This window comes from Lutra lutra, chromosome 11, assembly GCF_902655055.1.
Source record: "Lutra lutra chromosome 11, mLutLut1.2, whole genome shotgun sequence".
In the NCBI taxonomy this organism is placed as follows: domain Eukaryota; kingdom Metazoa; phylum Chordata; class Mammalia; order Carnivora; family Mustelidae; genus Lutra; species Lutra lutra.
Window position 1 is genome coordinate 28,733,945 of NC_062288.1, and position 14,466 is coordinate 28,748,410.

At 35.8% G+C, this 14,466-nt stretch overlaps 1 protein-coding gene across 6 annotated transcripts in view; it reads right to left on the bottom strand.

Moving 5' to 3' along the window:
* SEMA3A (semaphorin 3A) overlaps positions 1 to 14,466 on the bottom strand; it is a 469,586-nt gene that overhangs the window by 201,742 nt on the left and 253,378 nt on the right. For 4 of the 6 annotated variants that reach the window (XM_047695665.1, XM_047695666.1, XM_047695667.1 and 1 more), the window contains one exon: positions 13,059 to 13,252. In XM_047695665.1, the coding sequence (XP_047551621.1) occupies positions 13,059 to 13,170 (112 nt within the window). In that variant the 5' untranslated portion in view covers positions 13,171 to 13,252. The other 2 variants (XM_047695668.1, XM_047695664.1) reach the window with 2 other exon arrangements.

The window sequence follows — 14,466 nt, forward strand, 5'->3', positions numbered from 1 at the left end:
AAAGCCACTAATTTTCAATAGGCCAACAAGCAAACACTTGAACACTGTAAACACAGCATGACTTCCTGCTCAATAACACTAAATAAAGATAATATATATCATCGAATTTATTTATTTTGCACATTCCAAGGACAGAACGTTGGAATTCATTTTGTACACTCCAAGAATGTGAAATTTTATTCTTTCAGAAACATGAAAAGGCAGTAAATCTGGCTGTTCAGGTGGGGCATATGAGAGACATTCAGCTATTACCTCTATCTTCAGTTTTTCTAAGAAAACTCAGTTGTTTGAAAAGATGTATAATACATACAGTGGAGAAACCATTTGGGAGAATGAGGTCCATACTGTGTGTTACATGTGGTATTCCTCAATCTTAGAGACTGAGATCTGTACTAAAGAAACAAATTACTATAGCATCACTAATTTCACTTCCTTATATGGCCTCTGCCTAAAACAGTCAAAACAGATTCTTCCAAAATGAATGTGCTAATATTTATAAAGCTGTGGACAGAGGTCTATCAGAGGGTAGACAGTCCTCTCTAATTTGACAGCTAAAGAGCAATGCCCATGAGACAAGTATTCATCTTATTTCTGATGAAACAACACTGAACAAAACAGACACTGACTCTACTCTGCCTTGCTAAGTGATTTCAGGCATGCAAGAAAAACTTTTTCTAGTCACTTGGTCCCATTTTGCTGTTATGCTGGAAATCTTTCTCAAGAAGCTGTCTGGATTAGAAGGCTGAATGATAGAGAGAGGATGTGTGCTCTGTTAGAATGTGCCAAGGGAACCTTAATTCTGTTCTGAATAGGCACCTCGGGAAGCAAAAGCAGGCTGAGACTCTATTGAACACGAAGAACACGCAGTGAAAGCAAGAAACTCCGTGGCTCGGGGCCAATGTGTGAGAGCCTACCAGGGAACTGGAGTCTTAGGAGTAGTTCCTTTGTTTGAGCACAGCTTCCCATTCTCTCTAGTAAGAATCAAGTGCAAAGGAGTGAATCCCTGTACACCAGTCCAGGAGAAAAAAAAAATCTATTAAAGAAGGATGAGCCCCCATAATATCGTAACCTGAAAACAAAAGGGCCATCCTCGATATCTTGTTTTATCTTGCTTTGCCCAAAGAGTGACATTGTGACAGAGGAAGCTGTGTGCACAATACCTCATCGGAAGTCCTAAATGTGTGCTCTGCCATGAATCTAAGAGAACTGGAAGGAATTAATAGGTAATAGAACATTTTAAGTGGATGGCTGTATCCTAAATGATACTAGATTGTTGGACTTTAACATTTTACATGAAAGCATGAATATTAGCAGTTTTTCTTAGAAATAACTTCCATTTGTCTGGACGTGTGAAAATGTATTGCTCCATGTAGATAAGGCAGAGCTACCTGCCTACATATGGAGTCTCTGTACCCCAGGAGAACAAGGTCACTATATGAGGTCCAATCTGTACTGTAGCCATTTGTTTTAGAATCTTGCTTCAGCGTCTCAGCTAATGCCTCATTAACTCAGAACTGAAGGCCAGCTACCAGGTTTCTGGATTCCTAAAGCATTGCTTTGCACATACCACTCATTTACAAACTTTAAAAGGTTTCATCACCTACTGTTCAAATCTGGAATTTGCATTTTATAATCTTCTTCAAAAATTTCTACCAGTCATCCATATTTAAACTACCTCTGCCGTTATAAATTACTTTCTCTCCCATATTTCACTTTCTATAATAGGCTATGTCTTATACTCAGATCTATTTGATATGTGGTCTCATCTCTGCTCCTTAGTCCTCTCACCTGGGATGATTTTATGTCACCTCCTCACTTATTCCTTCATGAATTTAATAAGGCACTATCATGTGTAAGACTCTGTACTTGACTGAGAATAGAAAATGCCTGGCTGGCTCAGTTGGTAGAGCATGTGATTCTTGGTCTTGGGTTTGTAAGTTTGAGTCCCACGTTGGAAGCAGAGATTATTTTAAAAAAATAAAATATTAAAAAACAGCAACAACAACAACAAGAAAACAGATAAAGAAGTTGATGTTCAAAAGCCAATAATCTGGCCAATAATCTGGCCAATAATCTCCCGTTCCAAGTTGTTAAATTTCTTCAGGATAGTTGCCATATACTTTTTATACTTCTCTGCCTTTTCAAAAGCCTTATGAAAGGAGATACTCAAGTCAATGTTTATTGGCAAGAAGAGCATCAGTGAACAACGAAGTCTGGCAAGATGGGCTCCCAGGAAGGAAAGTTCACAATTGTGACACTGAGAAGTTGGTACCAGGTGGTTGCATGGTTCAGGCTACAATGCGGAGAGTTTCACTTTCCAGTTACTACCAATTGCTGTATCACACTCCTACCTGCAGAAATTTAAAACTTACCGCCCTTGAATTCTCCAGATCCTCCTCACACACAGTCATATACCAAATCTAATGTTTCTTTACATTCAATACAGCTCATCTTCTGCCTTCCTCTCTCATTTTCATTATCATGATCCTTACACAGGGATTAATTTCCTCATATGTGAACAACTCCAAGACCTCCAATTAGTTCCCTCTATGCCCTAGACTCCTTTAAATTAATCATTCTTTTAGGTCAAGTTAAGAGTTTGGACTTTAATCAGTAAAATCTTAAAACAAAGGAAAGACATAATTATATTTGAATTTCAAAAAGAATTGTAGCCAGTAGTGATGGAAAGAAGAGACAGTAATTAAAGGTGGCTGTTGCCATAGTAGGGCAAGTGATGATAAGGATCTGACTTAACGTGGAAGAGAGAACGGACAGATTTGAGTGACGCAAGAGGTAGAATCCACCAGACATCTAATTAGACATGGGGTGAGCCAGCGAGAGAATAGACAAAGATGCTTCTGGTCTGGACAGCTGGGACAAAATGACAACATTCTCTGAAACTGGGAATAAGGAGGACAAACACATATGAAGAAAAGTCAGTGGTCGCAGTTTTGAACAAGTTGAGCTGGAGTTCCCCATGAGAGATCCAGATGTAGATATTCTGTAACCTTTGACACGAGGAAGAGATAAATGCCAAGGACCCCAGCTGGCTCAGCCCCTGCCCAGAGTTCGTAGTGTTTGGGAAAGCAGGCAGGGGCTTGGGCAGATGGGGAGAAGCTCCCTGGGTAAAGAATTTCTGGTTGGGTGTGCTTTCTGCTTCTGGGTCATCATTTGGGCAACATTTCTACATTTCAAGGGTCAAGGAGGTTATTTTGTCCTTTGATCAGCTTATTTTATATGTATAAAGCTGAGGCAGTTGGACTAAAATTATGGGACGTACCCTCTGTATCAGACACAATGTCTAGTTTAGATCATTAGGTACATGGATGTAGAAGGGGTAACTGACTGAAAATTTAAAGCAGCAAGATTACCTAATTAAGAAATTGTCATTTTGTTTGCTCTTCTGGAGAGCCATCTGATAAAAATAAGAAGTTCTAAACCTCTTCCCAAGAGAGACATAAGGGCTTTTAATTTTTGAGGCCTAGAAATGTTTCCATATTCCCAGGGGGGACTTAACAGGATTTTCTTTCAAAAGGAGAGGCTTAAATAAGATTTATTTGGAAAAGACAAGAAGGTAGTGGATGAAGACTATTTCTAGGGCAAAGATGGGGATGGAGGATGAGGGAGGAAGGCAGCCAGAATCAGTGAAAAAAAGATGACATATTTTAAATCTGGAGAGATGGAAGGGTATTGTATGGGGGGAATCTTTGTCCTGCTCACACCCTGAACTCTGGAGGAGGAAGGACTTGACAGTATGATCACTGTGTGCATTCTAGGTGGAAGCAAGACACTAAGGAGCCAACATGCTGGGAAGGCTCAATGGAAGGGCCACTGAAAGAGGCATGTTGGCGGCTTCCTCGAGTAGGGAGGCCTTAATGAAGACAGAAAACTCCATTACCCAGCAGCTTTGTATGGTGGAAAATGTTCTGGGAAGATCCAACATTAAAGGGCAGAAGGTCATAGCCAATCCTGAACTACCCAAGACCTGATATAAAGCAAAGGACCTGATATCTTCACTATTTCTCAGCATTCCACTTTCCACAATCCACAATTAAACATAATGTTGTTTGGAAAAATAATGACTTGAATGTAACTTTTCTTGTATTTGTTTTGAATATACACTCACAAGTACTGCATATAAGCACATTGATTTATGTAGTTCTTCATTTATATATAGTTCTACAAGTATAGTTACACTACTACAATCAAATTTCCACAAGTGACCAGGAACCAACAACTTTTCCTAATACATTATGAAATGTGCCAAAATACTGCTAAGCTGTTTGTTGAAACCAATGTTTTCCTAAGTGAACCAGAGAAACATCCAGAATGATAATGGATGGCTAAGCAAATTAAAAAGTATGCGGTATATAATTTTACAATTAAACATGGTACATAACAGAAATACACAGTTAAAGGAACATTTTAATACCTGATACTCATCATATAAGTGACATGGGTACCTTCAAATTAAAAAACAAGTATTTATAAAAATAGCAACTTCTTTTTTCACAAATTGTTGGCGGATCGATTAAGGAAATAATAAAGCAGAAAACCATTGGAAATAGCTAGGAAAACAGGAAGAAAACTTCATTCTAATCCAGTATATTTTATAAGCTCAAGGAGCTATACTTAACAGTGTTTTCTACACTGGATAACTGAGCTCAACTTTCCTTTCTTTCTTCCATTGGTTTGAAAAAAGCCTGTTCAATGTGCTTTACAGACAAATCCCAAAGGAGAGAAGGATTGTGACCACTGTGGAAAAGTCCTTACAGATATGCTACCACTTGTCCCCCCTTTGATCTCATTTTCAGTCAAACCTAGACAACTGCATATTAACTCCATGATGTTCCAAGCCTGATATGCTGCAGCTTTAAGTTCCCTTGGTAAAGGACAGATTTGTTTCTGTATCACATTTGAATGCGGAAAAATTACATAACTATACTATTTTGTAAGCTATGTAAAAATATATTGTCTTCCTGAAAGGAAAAACAAGCCACAAAGAAATAGTTTTAGATACTGGTAATTACCACTTTCTCTACTTCTGCCTTCTCACATTCTTCTCTATTGAGGTCCACCTTCTTCGCATCCTATTTTTAAAAAGTCCACTGACATTTTTAGGGAGATGTGATACAGCCTTCCTCAGAAGTTCTACCAGATTCACTGTACCCAAGAATCTATTTGTTCATGAAGAAATTGTCACATGCCATATGTGTTTGTGTATGTCTGTGTGCATTTTACAAACAGGATACAAATAAAAACTATGTATTAATTACAATAATGGAATATATAAATAATTGAAATTTGCATAGCTGATGAAAATCTAGGTTCTTTTAAAGGATGGTCACAGCAGAGCCAAGTTTATTCCCTTGAAATTTCAAATTTGAAGATAAACTAAAATTTCTAACACACATGATGAAAATTCCCAAGTACTTGTCTAGTTTCAATTTGATCTCACTTATAAACAACCTTGTTTTGGCTTTCCCCACATATATTACTTAAGGGCTGGGATGAGATCTTAATTACTTTTTAATGTCACTTAATAGGCTCTGATTTGTATACATAGTACTCTTAGTAGTTGTCCTTTCCTGTGGCTATTTCTTGTTCTTTCCTGTGGCTATTTCTGCTTTGTCACAAGACTGACATATTTTATAAGGATTTAACACCAAGCACATAAATTAATGTATATTCTAGACATCAATTCTAGACCTATACGTGGACTAAAAAAAAAAAATCAGTCGACTCAAAGATAAGAGGAAGCAAGGAAGACATCTTAGCAAGCTGTCAGAGAGCAAAACCAGGATTCTCTCAAAAGCAGGAACAATGAAATATAGTCAATTTCAATTTTTTAAAAAATGATTGTACTTTCAAGTTTGTTTGGTAGAGTTGATCTGTTCTACACAAATGTTTTGATACCATGAAACGGACAATGAGACATTTTATCTTTAGCCACTCTCTGGTCTTAGAATAGACTCCCTCACTTTCTTTTCTGGCTATGTGTATCAAGACACAATAATGGGGAAAAAAAATCAGGGTGTTCCTCCAAAGACATGACACAACTCATCAACCTGGTTCCTAGGATCTCCCAAGATGTAAGTATTGCTATATATTCTCCATGTCTTACTTGCAGGCAGGTAAAGATAGCCAGACACTTTGTGATTCAGTCAGGAAACAAGCTTGGTTCTGAGGAGGTACTGTTTGTGGAGAACACACTGCTCCCAGACCCTTTGTGCACTTCTAAGTGCCTCAGCGGAGAGCTTCCTCCCCTAGTGTCTAGCCCTAAGCTTACTTCCCCTACATTACAATGTACAATTCACAAGCAATGAATTGATTTATTGCACACGTGCATTCTTACTGTACTCACTTACACAGAGGCATTTTGCATTTAAAAAACAAGGTGTGTCAAATGAAGCCCAGAATCACTCAAGTTGCGGGTTCTAGCCATTGAGAGTCTAATGACAAGAAATAATAGACCTGGCCTTGACAACCTCACTGTCTGGCACTACAGAGATGATCCTTTTAAGTAATTTTACAAACCAAAGAAGTCATTTGACATATTCAATAGTACTAAGCTCCATTTAGTTCGCTGATGAAGACTCAAGTGGGTGATGCTATATTTTATCAAAAGACATGTTTATGATTTCGGCAACAGAGTGAGTTATGTGAGATTTGGTCAACATTGTTTCCCATGTCATATCTCTCTCTCCAAGCAAAGGAAACCTGGAAGCACAGGTTTAACGACTCATTTAGGAGACGACAAGATTCTCTAAATTTGTGGTCTCTTTAAGTTTTACCCTAAACTTGTAGAAAATACTAAGATTCAATTATTCTTCATATTTATCAACAGCATTTTATTTTTGCTTATCTTCATTCCCTAATTTGAGTGTGTGTAAATTGTATATTTTCTTATCCTGGGTTTGACAGAGTCCAGCTTTGTTACTGTTTCGAAATAGTGTGTGAATTCCTATTTATACTGATGTTTATGTCTTGGCAATAGAAGGAGATAGTAACTGGAGACATTCGGACTTATATGTGGCAGATACAATTTATTGATTCTTCCCTATGTTTAATTATGATAATAATTTAAAACAAATCACAAGGAGTCACTTTTAAAAATATACCTTATGTGATTTACTAAATATCCTACTGTCTCAATTAGCTACTCCACGATTATGATGGCAATAATGTGCCACAGGCAGGCTGCGTCATTTCTGTTAAGAACATTTTATGATTCAGACTAAAAAAAAAGATGTGTGTGTATATATATGTATGTATGTATATTTATATGAATGTATATAAATATTTAATATACATAAAGACACATGAAGCTGTCCTTCCATATTCTGATTGTTTGGTACTACTATTTTACCCACTATTTTGTTTTACATTTTACAGATCAATTTCACTTGTAAAGTCCTATATAAGTAAAAAAAAATCCAACCATCCATTTACTTATTTATTTATAACCATTTCCTTTCCCAGGGTCCAAATGTACCAATAAATGTACGTACAGAGCACATCAAAATCTTTAGCAAACTGCATTTTAACTAATGCTTCTGCACTGGGCATGTTACATCTCCTGACTGTTCTGCCAGTTTTTCCAAACTTGGCCTCCACACATTACTCTGTGTATATTTATCCCAGCAGCCTGCCCATTTCCAAACTAATGAAAGAGCTGTCACAAATTGCTAGTGCCACCTATTAGTGGAAGCCTAGAACTGCAAATCATGATAATTCCTTTAAATAGCACCTTAGAAGTCATGAGGGGTAAGATCTATCCCTAGACTCACACTTGTTCTAATTTATGTTTACAGCTGCTGGTCTTTTTAAAATAAGCTTTCACTGCACGCACTAAACTTAGATGTTGTCATGAGTTTTGGAGATTTTACCAATAACTTTGCACTAATGAATCCTTTCATCATAGATTTTTTTTTTTTTTTCATAAAGGTTGGATGAGTGCAATGTCTTAATCAATTAATATGTAACTTTCCATGATATAATATCATGACTTTGAAAATGCATGCTATTAGATAATGACTGATTAAAAAAATTCAGTACTGGTGTCTCTGGAAGGTTTTAAAACAACTGAGGTACAAATTCTATTTAGCGTAGTCCTGACTTTAGATACAAAATTCTCCAAAACATGTAAAGGTGTGCAATTTCGACCTTTTAACTGGGACCTGTAGGTATGTCACTGAAGCTTAAATAAGAAAAATTGGGATGAGAAGGTAAGCCACAAAATTTCTTATTGCTGATTTAAGTTCATGATAACTTTAAAAGTTCCTTTTTAAAGTACATATCTGAAGTACAATTATACATTCACACTAAGCATAAATAGATTATGCACCGCAACCGGAAGTTTACTTTTATTTCCTTACAAGGAACATATGCGATCATATTAATTAATTTTAATTAAATTTATTCTTTAAAGATCTTTCATTTGCATTAATGTTTGAATACAGAATTTAAATGTCATTCAGCAAAAATCATAACATTTTTGTTAATTTTGTTGTTTGATTTATATGTGATAATGGAAAGTAAGAAAACAAAGAGAAATTAGTTTTCAGAGATCTATACATCTATTTAGTGGCCTAAGTATTCATGTATTTTATATCCCTGTCAGCTGTGGAAACCTAGAAATCATTTATATGAAGATAAATAACAACATAAAGTTAGAACTGGAAAAATTATCTCTTGAGTATTCAGTTTTCTTTAAACTAGTAATGACTGAATATCATTATCAAAACTTGGTGGGTTAGAATTTTAAATGGCATGGTTTTGTGGTCTCAGTTATTTTCCTGCTTGCTAAAGTCTACACTGTATAAATTATTATTTCAAAGGCCAATCTGGTCAGCAGTTTTAATCAGAGAAGCCACAAAGTGGAGACTTTCACTAGCCTGCATTTGATCTGACCAGGATTGGATCACAAGATGTGTGACTTAGCATCTTGTTTTATTTTATTTTGCATTATTTTGCCAGAATATATTTATTAAGTAGGTGAATAAAAATTTCTGGTTTTCAGTGTGTTTAAATTGAAGATTTCAGAATCAAAACATGATTTTTAAAGTTAACAGAATTTGAGAAGAAAAGACCATGTTAAATGAGAATCAGCAAGTCAGAGACCTGATGTCAAATATAGAAGTGACTATAGGAGAAAATATATTATAGATATTGCAATGAATTTATAACTTCTTTGCTCTGTGTGGCTGTGTATGAATATATATATATTCCTCTACCTCTCATAGAAACTTTTCTTTTTAGCTGTGAGGAGATTATCAGTATAAGACATATTCCATATTGTACAATCATGGGAATGCTTGAGATATCCATGAGGACTTTTCATGGGACCCAAAAGATCACACCCATTCTAAAATAAATAAATAAATACATAATTTAAGATATGAAAATCACTGTAAAACAGTAATAATTTTGTCGCAAAGAATTCATAAATTTCACAACCTGTAGGTTGCCAATATTACTTTTTCTCAGCTATAAGACATTAACATGAAGTTTGGTCATTCAAATATACTCATACTCATGTATATACACATATATATGTTTGTATGCATGTATCTGTATGCTTTGGTAGAAGTAAAGAAAAATCTCTGAAAAGTCACCAAGTTTAATTAGTAAACCATTATTCATATTAATGAAATCTGAAGTGATCATAATGTTCTGAGTAATGAAAAAAAGCTTTTGTAAATGTTACTTCATAATTTTTAGTTAAACACTATCTTCTATTATCAGAAAGATATGTGTGAGACTTTTGATTTAACTGATAGTCTCATTGTAATAATTCTAAGTCTCGGTGTGGGGGGGTAGAAAAGCTTTGCAAAGTATGAAAAGAAGGCCTTTAAAACAATCACTTAGGTGCTATTTACTAAGTCCTCCCTATGAAAGTAAAGTTAAAGGCATCAACTTAACCTTTGGATTCACATGATCACCATCACATTCCGACTTGCATGTGTCTTTGATTTCTACTAAAACTGAAGCACACAGTGTCCTGGAAAAGCTCATCACACTGAGTGATGGAACATTTGTCATTTGTTTAAAACCCCAAACCTAATTTATTTCCTTGTGATTTCCATAGGCTTTTCTGAAGTCTTCATTGTACTACACATTCCAAAAGGAAGATTATATGATAGTCTGGTTTTTCATGAGAAAAGTGAAATTTGACTAGTTTTGTAGAAGAAATAAACAGTTATGCATCAGTTTTAAAGAGAAACATTTTAACATTTAGCTATACTATATATATTTAAGGAAAGCAAAAGTATCTCTGAGTGGATGTTTCTTGAGGATAATTTGTATGTGACTGCTGAGATTTACAGAGTTCTCACATTTGCTTCCCCCACAAGGATTCTAAATCAGATTGGTTCAGAGGAAAAGCCGGCATACCCCATTTTTCTAATATTATCACTTCTCCAGATGGTCCTGAACACATCTATTCAATCCCTTTTTCCTAGAAAGTAAAGAGGTACCTTATTAGGTATAAATGTATATACACTACAAAGACTCCCTCCTTCTTTTTCTTTCTCATTTAACATATCAAATCTCTTTCGTTTCCTACTAGGCAAGATGACAAGTAGAAAGTAAGCACAGTGATTGCCTGTTAACTTCATCTTAGCAACCTGAGCAACGAGAGAGTTAATGGTGGATCTTTGAAAACAAGTGACCATGGGAAATTAGGGTTGGCAGGGATTTAACTCTTCGTGAATCATGCTGGAATATTTTTAAGGGCCAAGCAGTGAAGGTTTTAACCGTGTTTGACATCTAATTAAGGAGGAAAAAGAAGTAGCTAAAAAAAAAAAAATCTCTATTATAGTTTAGAAACAAAGTACTGACAATTGGCTACCAGGCATTTGCTTTGGCAAAACATGTAGAGACAAAAAGGTAATGACAGACCAATAAAATGACAGAAGAAAAATTGCTTGGGCCATTCCTTTTCTTCTTCTTCTTCTTGTTCATTTCACAGTTTATTTTACCAAAGAGCCAAGCCCTAGGTATTTCAATAGAATTGTTATGTACATGAGGGGCAGTTTTTGCTTAAAAAAAAAAAAAGAGTTTATAAAGACAGTGTCCAATAGATACACATTGTCAATGTATACAAGTTTAAAGCCTGTACACATATCAAAGTAGTATTCCAATTGAATGCTATCTGTTTAGTGTATGGAAAGGAATGGCACCTCTTCTACAATGGAGAGTAATCTATTACCATGGAAATAAAATTCTTGCAAAATAAATATAACTCTCAATTCTTGTTTATTTTACAATTTATTTAGGATTTAAACAAGTATCTCCAAATCTAGTAGATTTTTAAAAGTGTGTTTCATGCTTCAAATCTGTTACTCTAAAATTATAACATAGAGCCATTGGCATCTTCAAGAAGTAAAGTTGCATGTGAAACTTACTCATAAGGCATATAAACTTGGATAAAATCGACCATCAACCTAAGTATTATTTGATGGCATCCTCTCCAAGAATGAAGATGGAAAGCAAAAACTGAGGAAAATACAGATGCCCTAATATCATGTACTCTAAAAATAATTTAAAGGCAGTTACTAGAGATAGAGATTTAATTAAATATGTAATAGGGGCTGTATAATTTTTTAAAATCTTGCACGATAAATACAACTGCAATTCTGTTTGTTGATGTTTTCAATCCATTCTCACTTTCATCATAGGAAACTATTATAGGAAAAATAAATGTATCTTTCAACCCAAGGTATTCAATCTAGCAAGTATTAATTCCAAATAAACACATTTAATAGGTGTTGAATTTTCTAATCCAAAGTGTGAAAATTACATCTCTCTTTCCTATTGGTGGTCCTCATTCACACTACAGCATTCAGAAAGAGATGTTCCCCATCATGTGAAAATTAAAGAATATGTTTCTGGCATAAAAGCAGTGTGCAGTAGACAGACATCTCTACAGACAGATTCAAGGATTTTCTTTCACATTATAGGCTAAAAACAGAATATAACTGAAGCTTCCTCCTGACCCACCCCCAATTCCCGAAATCTGAGAATCATAAGAAAGCAACACCTTAGGGAGTAAAAGTACTTGAGTTGAAACATTTTAATCTCCAGCTCCATTTTCCTAATATCTCGGTTACATAAACATTCTCTTTCATTAAAAGTTTTATATATATGTAATTTTCAATCTATGTTAGCATTATTTGATATACATATCTATAAAATCTATCTAAACAAATACAGAACAAATATTTTCTTTAAAGTCCTCATTAAAAACCAAGCATAGGCATTAAATTGTAACCAAATAAAGTACCAGCAACCATGTGATAAAGCTTTTTTCTTTCTTAAATTTACACTCTTTTTGAAAAGAAGTTCACACAACTAGCTGTACAACCAGAAAGTAATGTCTCTTCAATTCTCACTGAAGTACATATGGAATTAAATAACATTATATTTCAAAGGCTTTAGCTTTACACCAATTAGCCAAATACACAGTCTTTTGTACAATCATAACACACTGTGGAAAAACTAGTCTGTTCCCTCCAGTTTATATTCTCTTGGCAAACCATGATCTACTGCTTATGTTAAGCATCTGATTGTCAGATTTGAACAAACTGAATATTCATGATGACGATTAACCATTTAGTGCCTAAAACTAAGAAAATACAATTTGTCATAACAATTACTACAGGTGAGGCACTCACATCTACAAAGAGACTATTTTTTGCAATAGCGATTTTTTAAAAGATATTTTCATAGAAGTAGAGTCAGAAAAATTAACAGAACATATGATCACATATACAGCTCAGCATTTACCAGGCATTCAGCTCTTCTCTGCAAATGTGATTAAATGTTCTTTGTTTGCATTTAAATTGTCGTATATCAAACAGGAGACATGCTTTTAGAAAAAAGTGTTTAAATCATCTCAGAAAGATATACACAATCTCATAGGTTTCCCAGGTTAAACTCAAGGTTTTATGGTTTGGGTTGGGAGGGAGTTCAAGGAATGAAAAGGTTGTTGGGGGGGGGGGGCGGGCAGGAGGCATTACAAAGCTAGCCAAAATAAAAGAAAAATAAAGATTTACCTTTGTAGGATAATTTCAGCCTTGGCACGTTGTTCTTCCCATTTTGATAGTTTGCTCTCGCTGTAAGTAACACTCCCCAGAAAAGAGAGACAATCCTAGCGAACCAGCCCATGCTGCAGACGCTGTAGGTCCCTAGGCTGCTTCAGCCTTCCCTCCTGTATTGTGCGGCCAGAGAAGTTCAAACAATCTGGAAACTGGAGGTAACAGGTGATTTAGGTCAGTTTCATTCATAAATGCAGACAATCAAGACCTCACGGCAACACTAACACCTCTTCTTCTGTAATAGTCACTGAAGCCCAGAAACTTCAAACCCTCCAAAAAAAAAAAAAAAAAAAAAAAAAAAAAAATCGAGCCAGGCACCAGATAATGAGGCACAACTGTTGTGTGGAAAGAAAAAAAAAAAAAAATTAACAAGGGCTGCGGCAGTGGTGCTTAAGAAGCAGTTCCTTTTATCTAGGCTCTTCTGATAGCCGGTGGCGGACTCTAATCCTGCTCTCTGCTTCATTCGGCTCCGGGGAAGCAGAATGAAAGGGAAACAGAGAAAGAGAGAGAGAAAGAAAGAGAGAGAGGGGGAGAGAGAGAGAGAGAGAGGAACCGTGAGCAGCGCGGACTTTTCCTGTACACATGTAGGGAGAGATGACACGAGATCCCACAGACAGGTTTTCCCAACACTCACTAGACTGGCTGACAATGGGAGAACGGGCGAGCTCAACCCACTCCCCTTCCCTCCTGTCACACAACACATGCAAAAAACATCTCCTAGAGATTAGAGCCGGGAGCAGAACCCTCCAGCGTGCCTGTGAAAGGCATGTAGCTATAAATTTACTTCCCAAGGCACGCGTTGTTTTATAGCCATTTTTAGGTGCAATTTTGATTAAAAAAATCTGAAATCTGCTACCTACCTAATTTACAACTGATACTCATGGTATAATTCCTTCGAACTAGTGTGTTATATGTGTATATGTATGTGTATATATATATATATATATACATATAGATACACACATATATTCATATATGTCTATATGTATATCTTTTTCACCACTATAACTTTAGCCACTGAAGGTTTTAAAGCCTTGTTAGAGATCATTCCCCCTTCCCAACAAACCCCCTTGGCTCAACTACCCCCTTCCCCCGCCCCACTGCAATTTCAGTGAAGAAATTCCTAGTAAAGCCCATTTCAACAATCATTCAAGACAAATATAGGTCCACTGAGAATTATAAATTACAACTCAAAGGGATACTCAGAATTTAAAAACATCTACGGTTTTTCAGCTTCTGGAATGCTCTGGCTAACATTTGTAATGCATCACATCTCATTAATTAAAGCCACTTCCCTAGTTTTGGTTAAAGGGCAGAGGAAGATGACAAAGTTCACAAAAGTCCCTGCTGAGTGTCAAGGACCAAC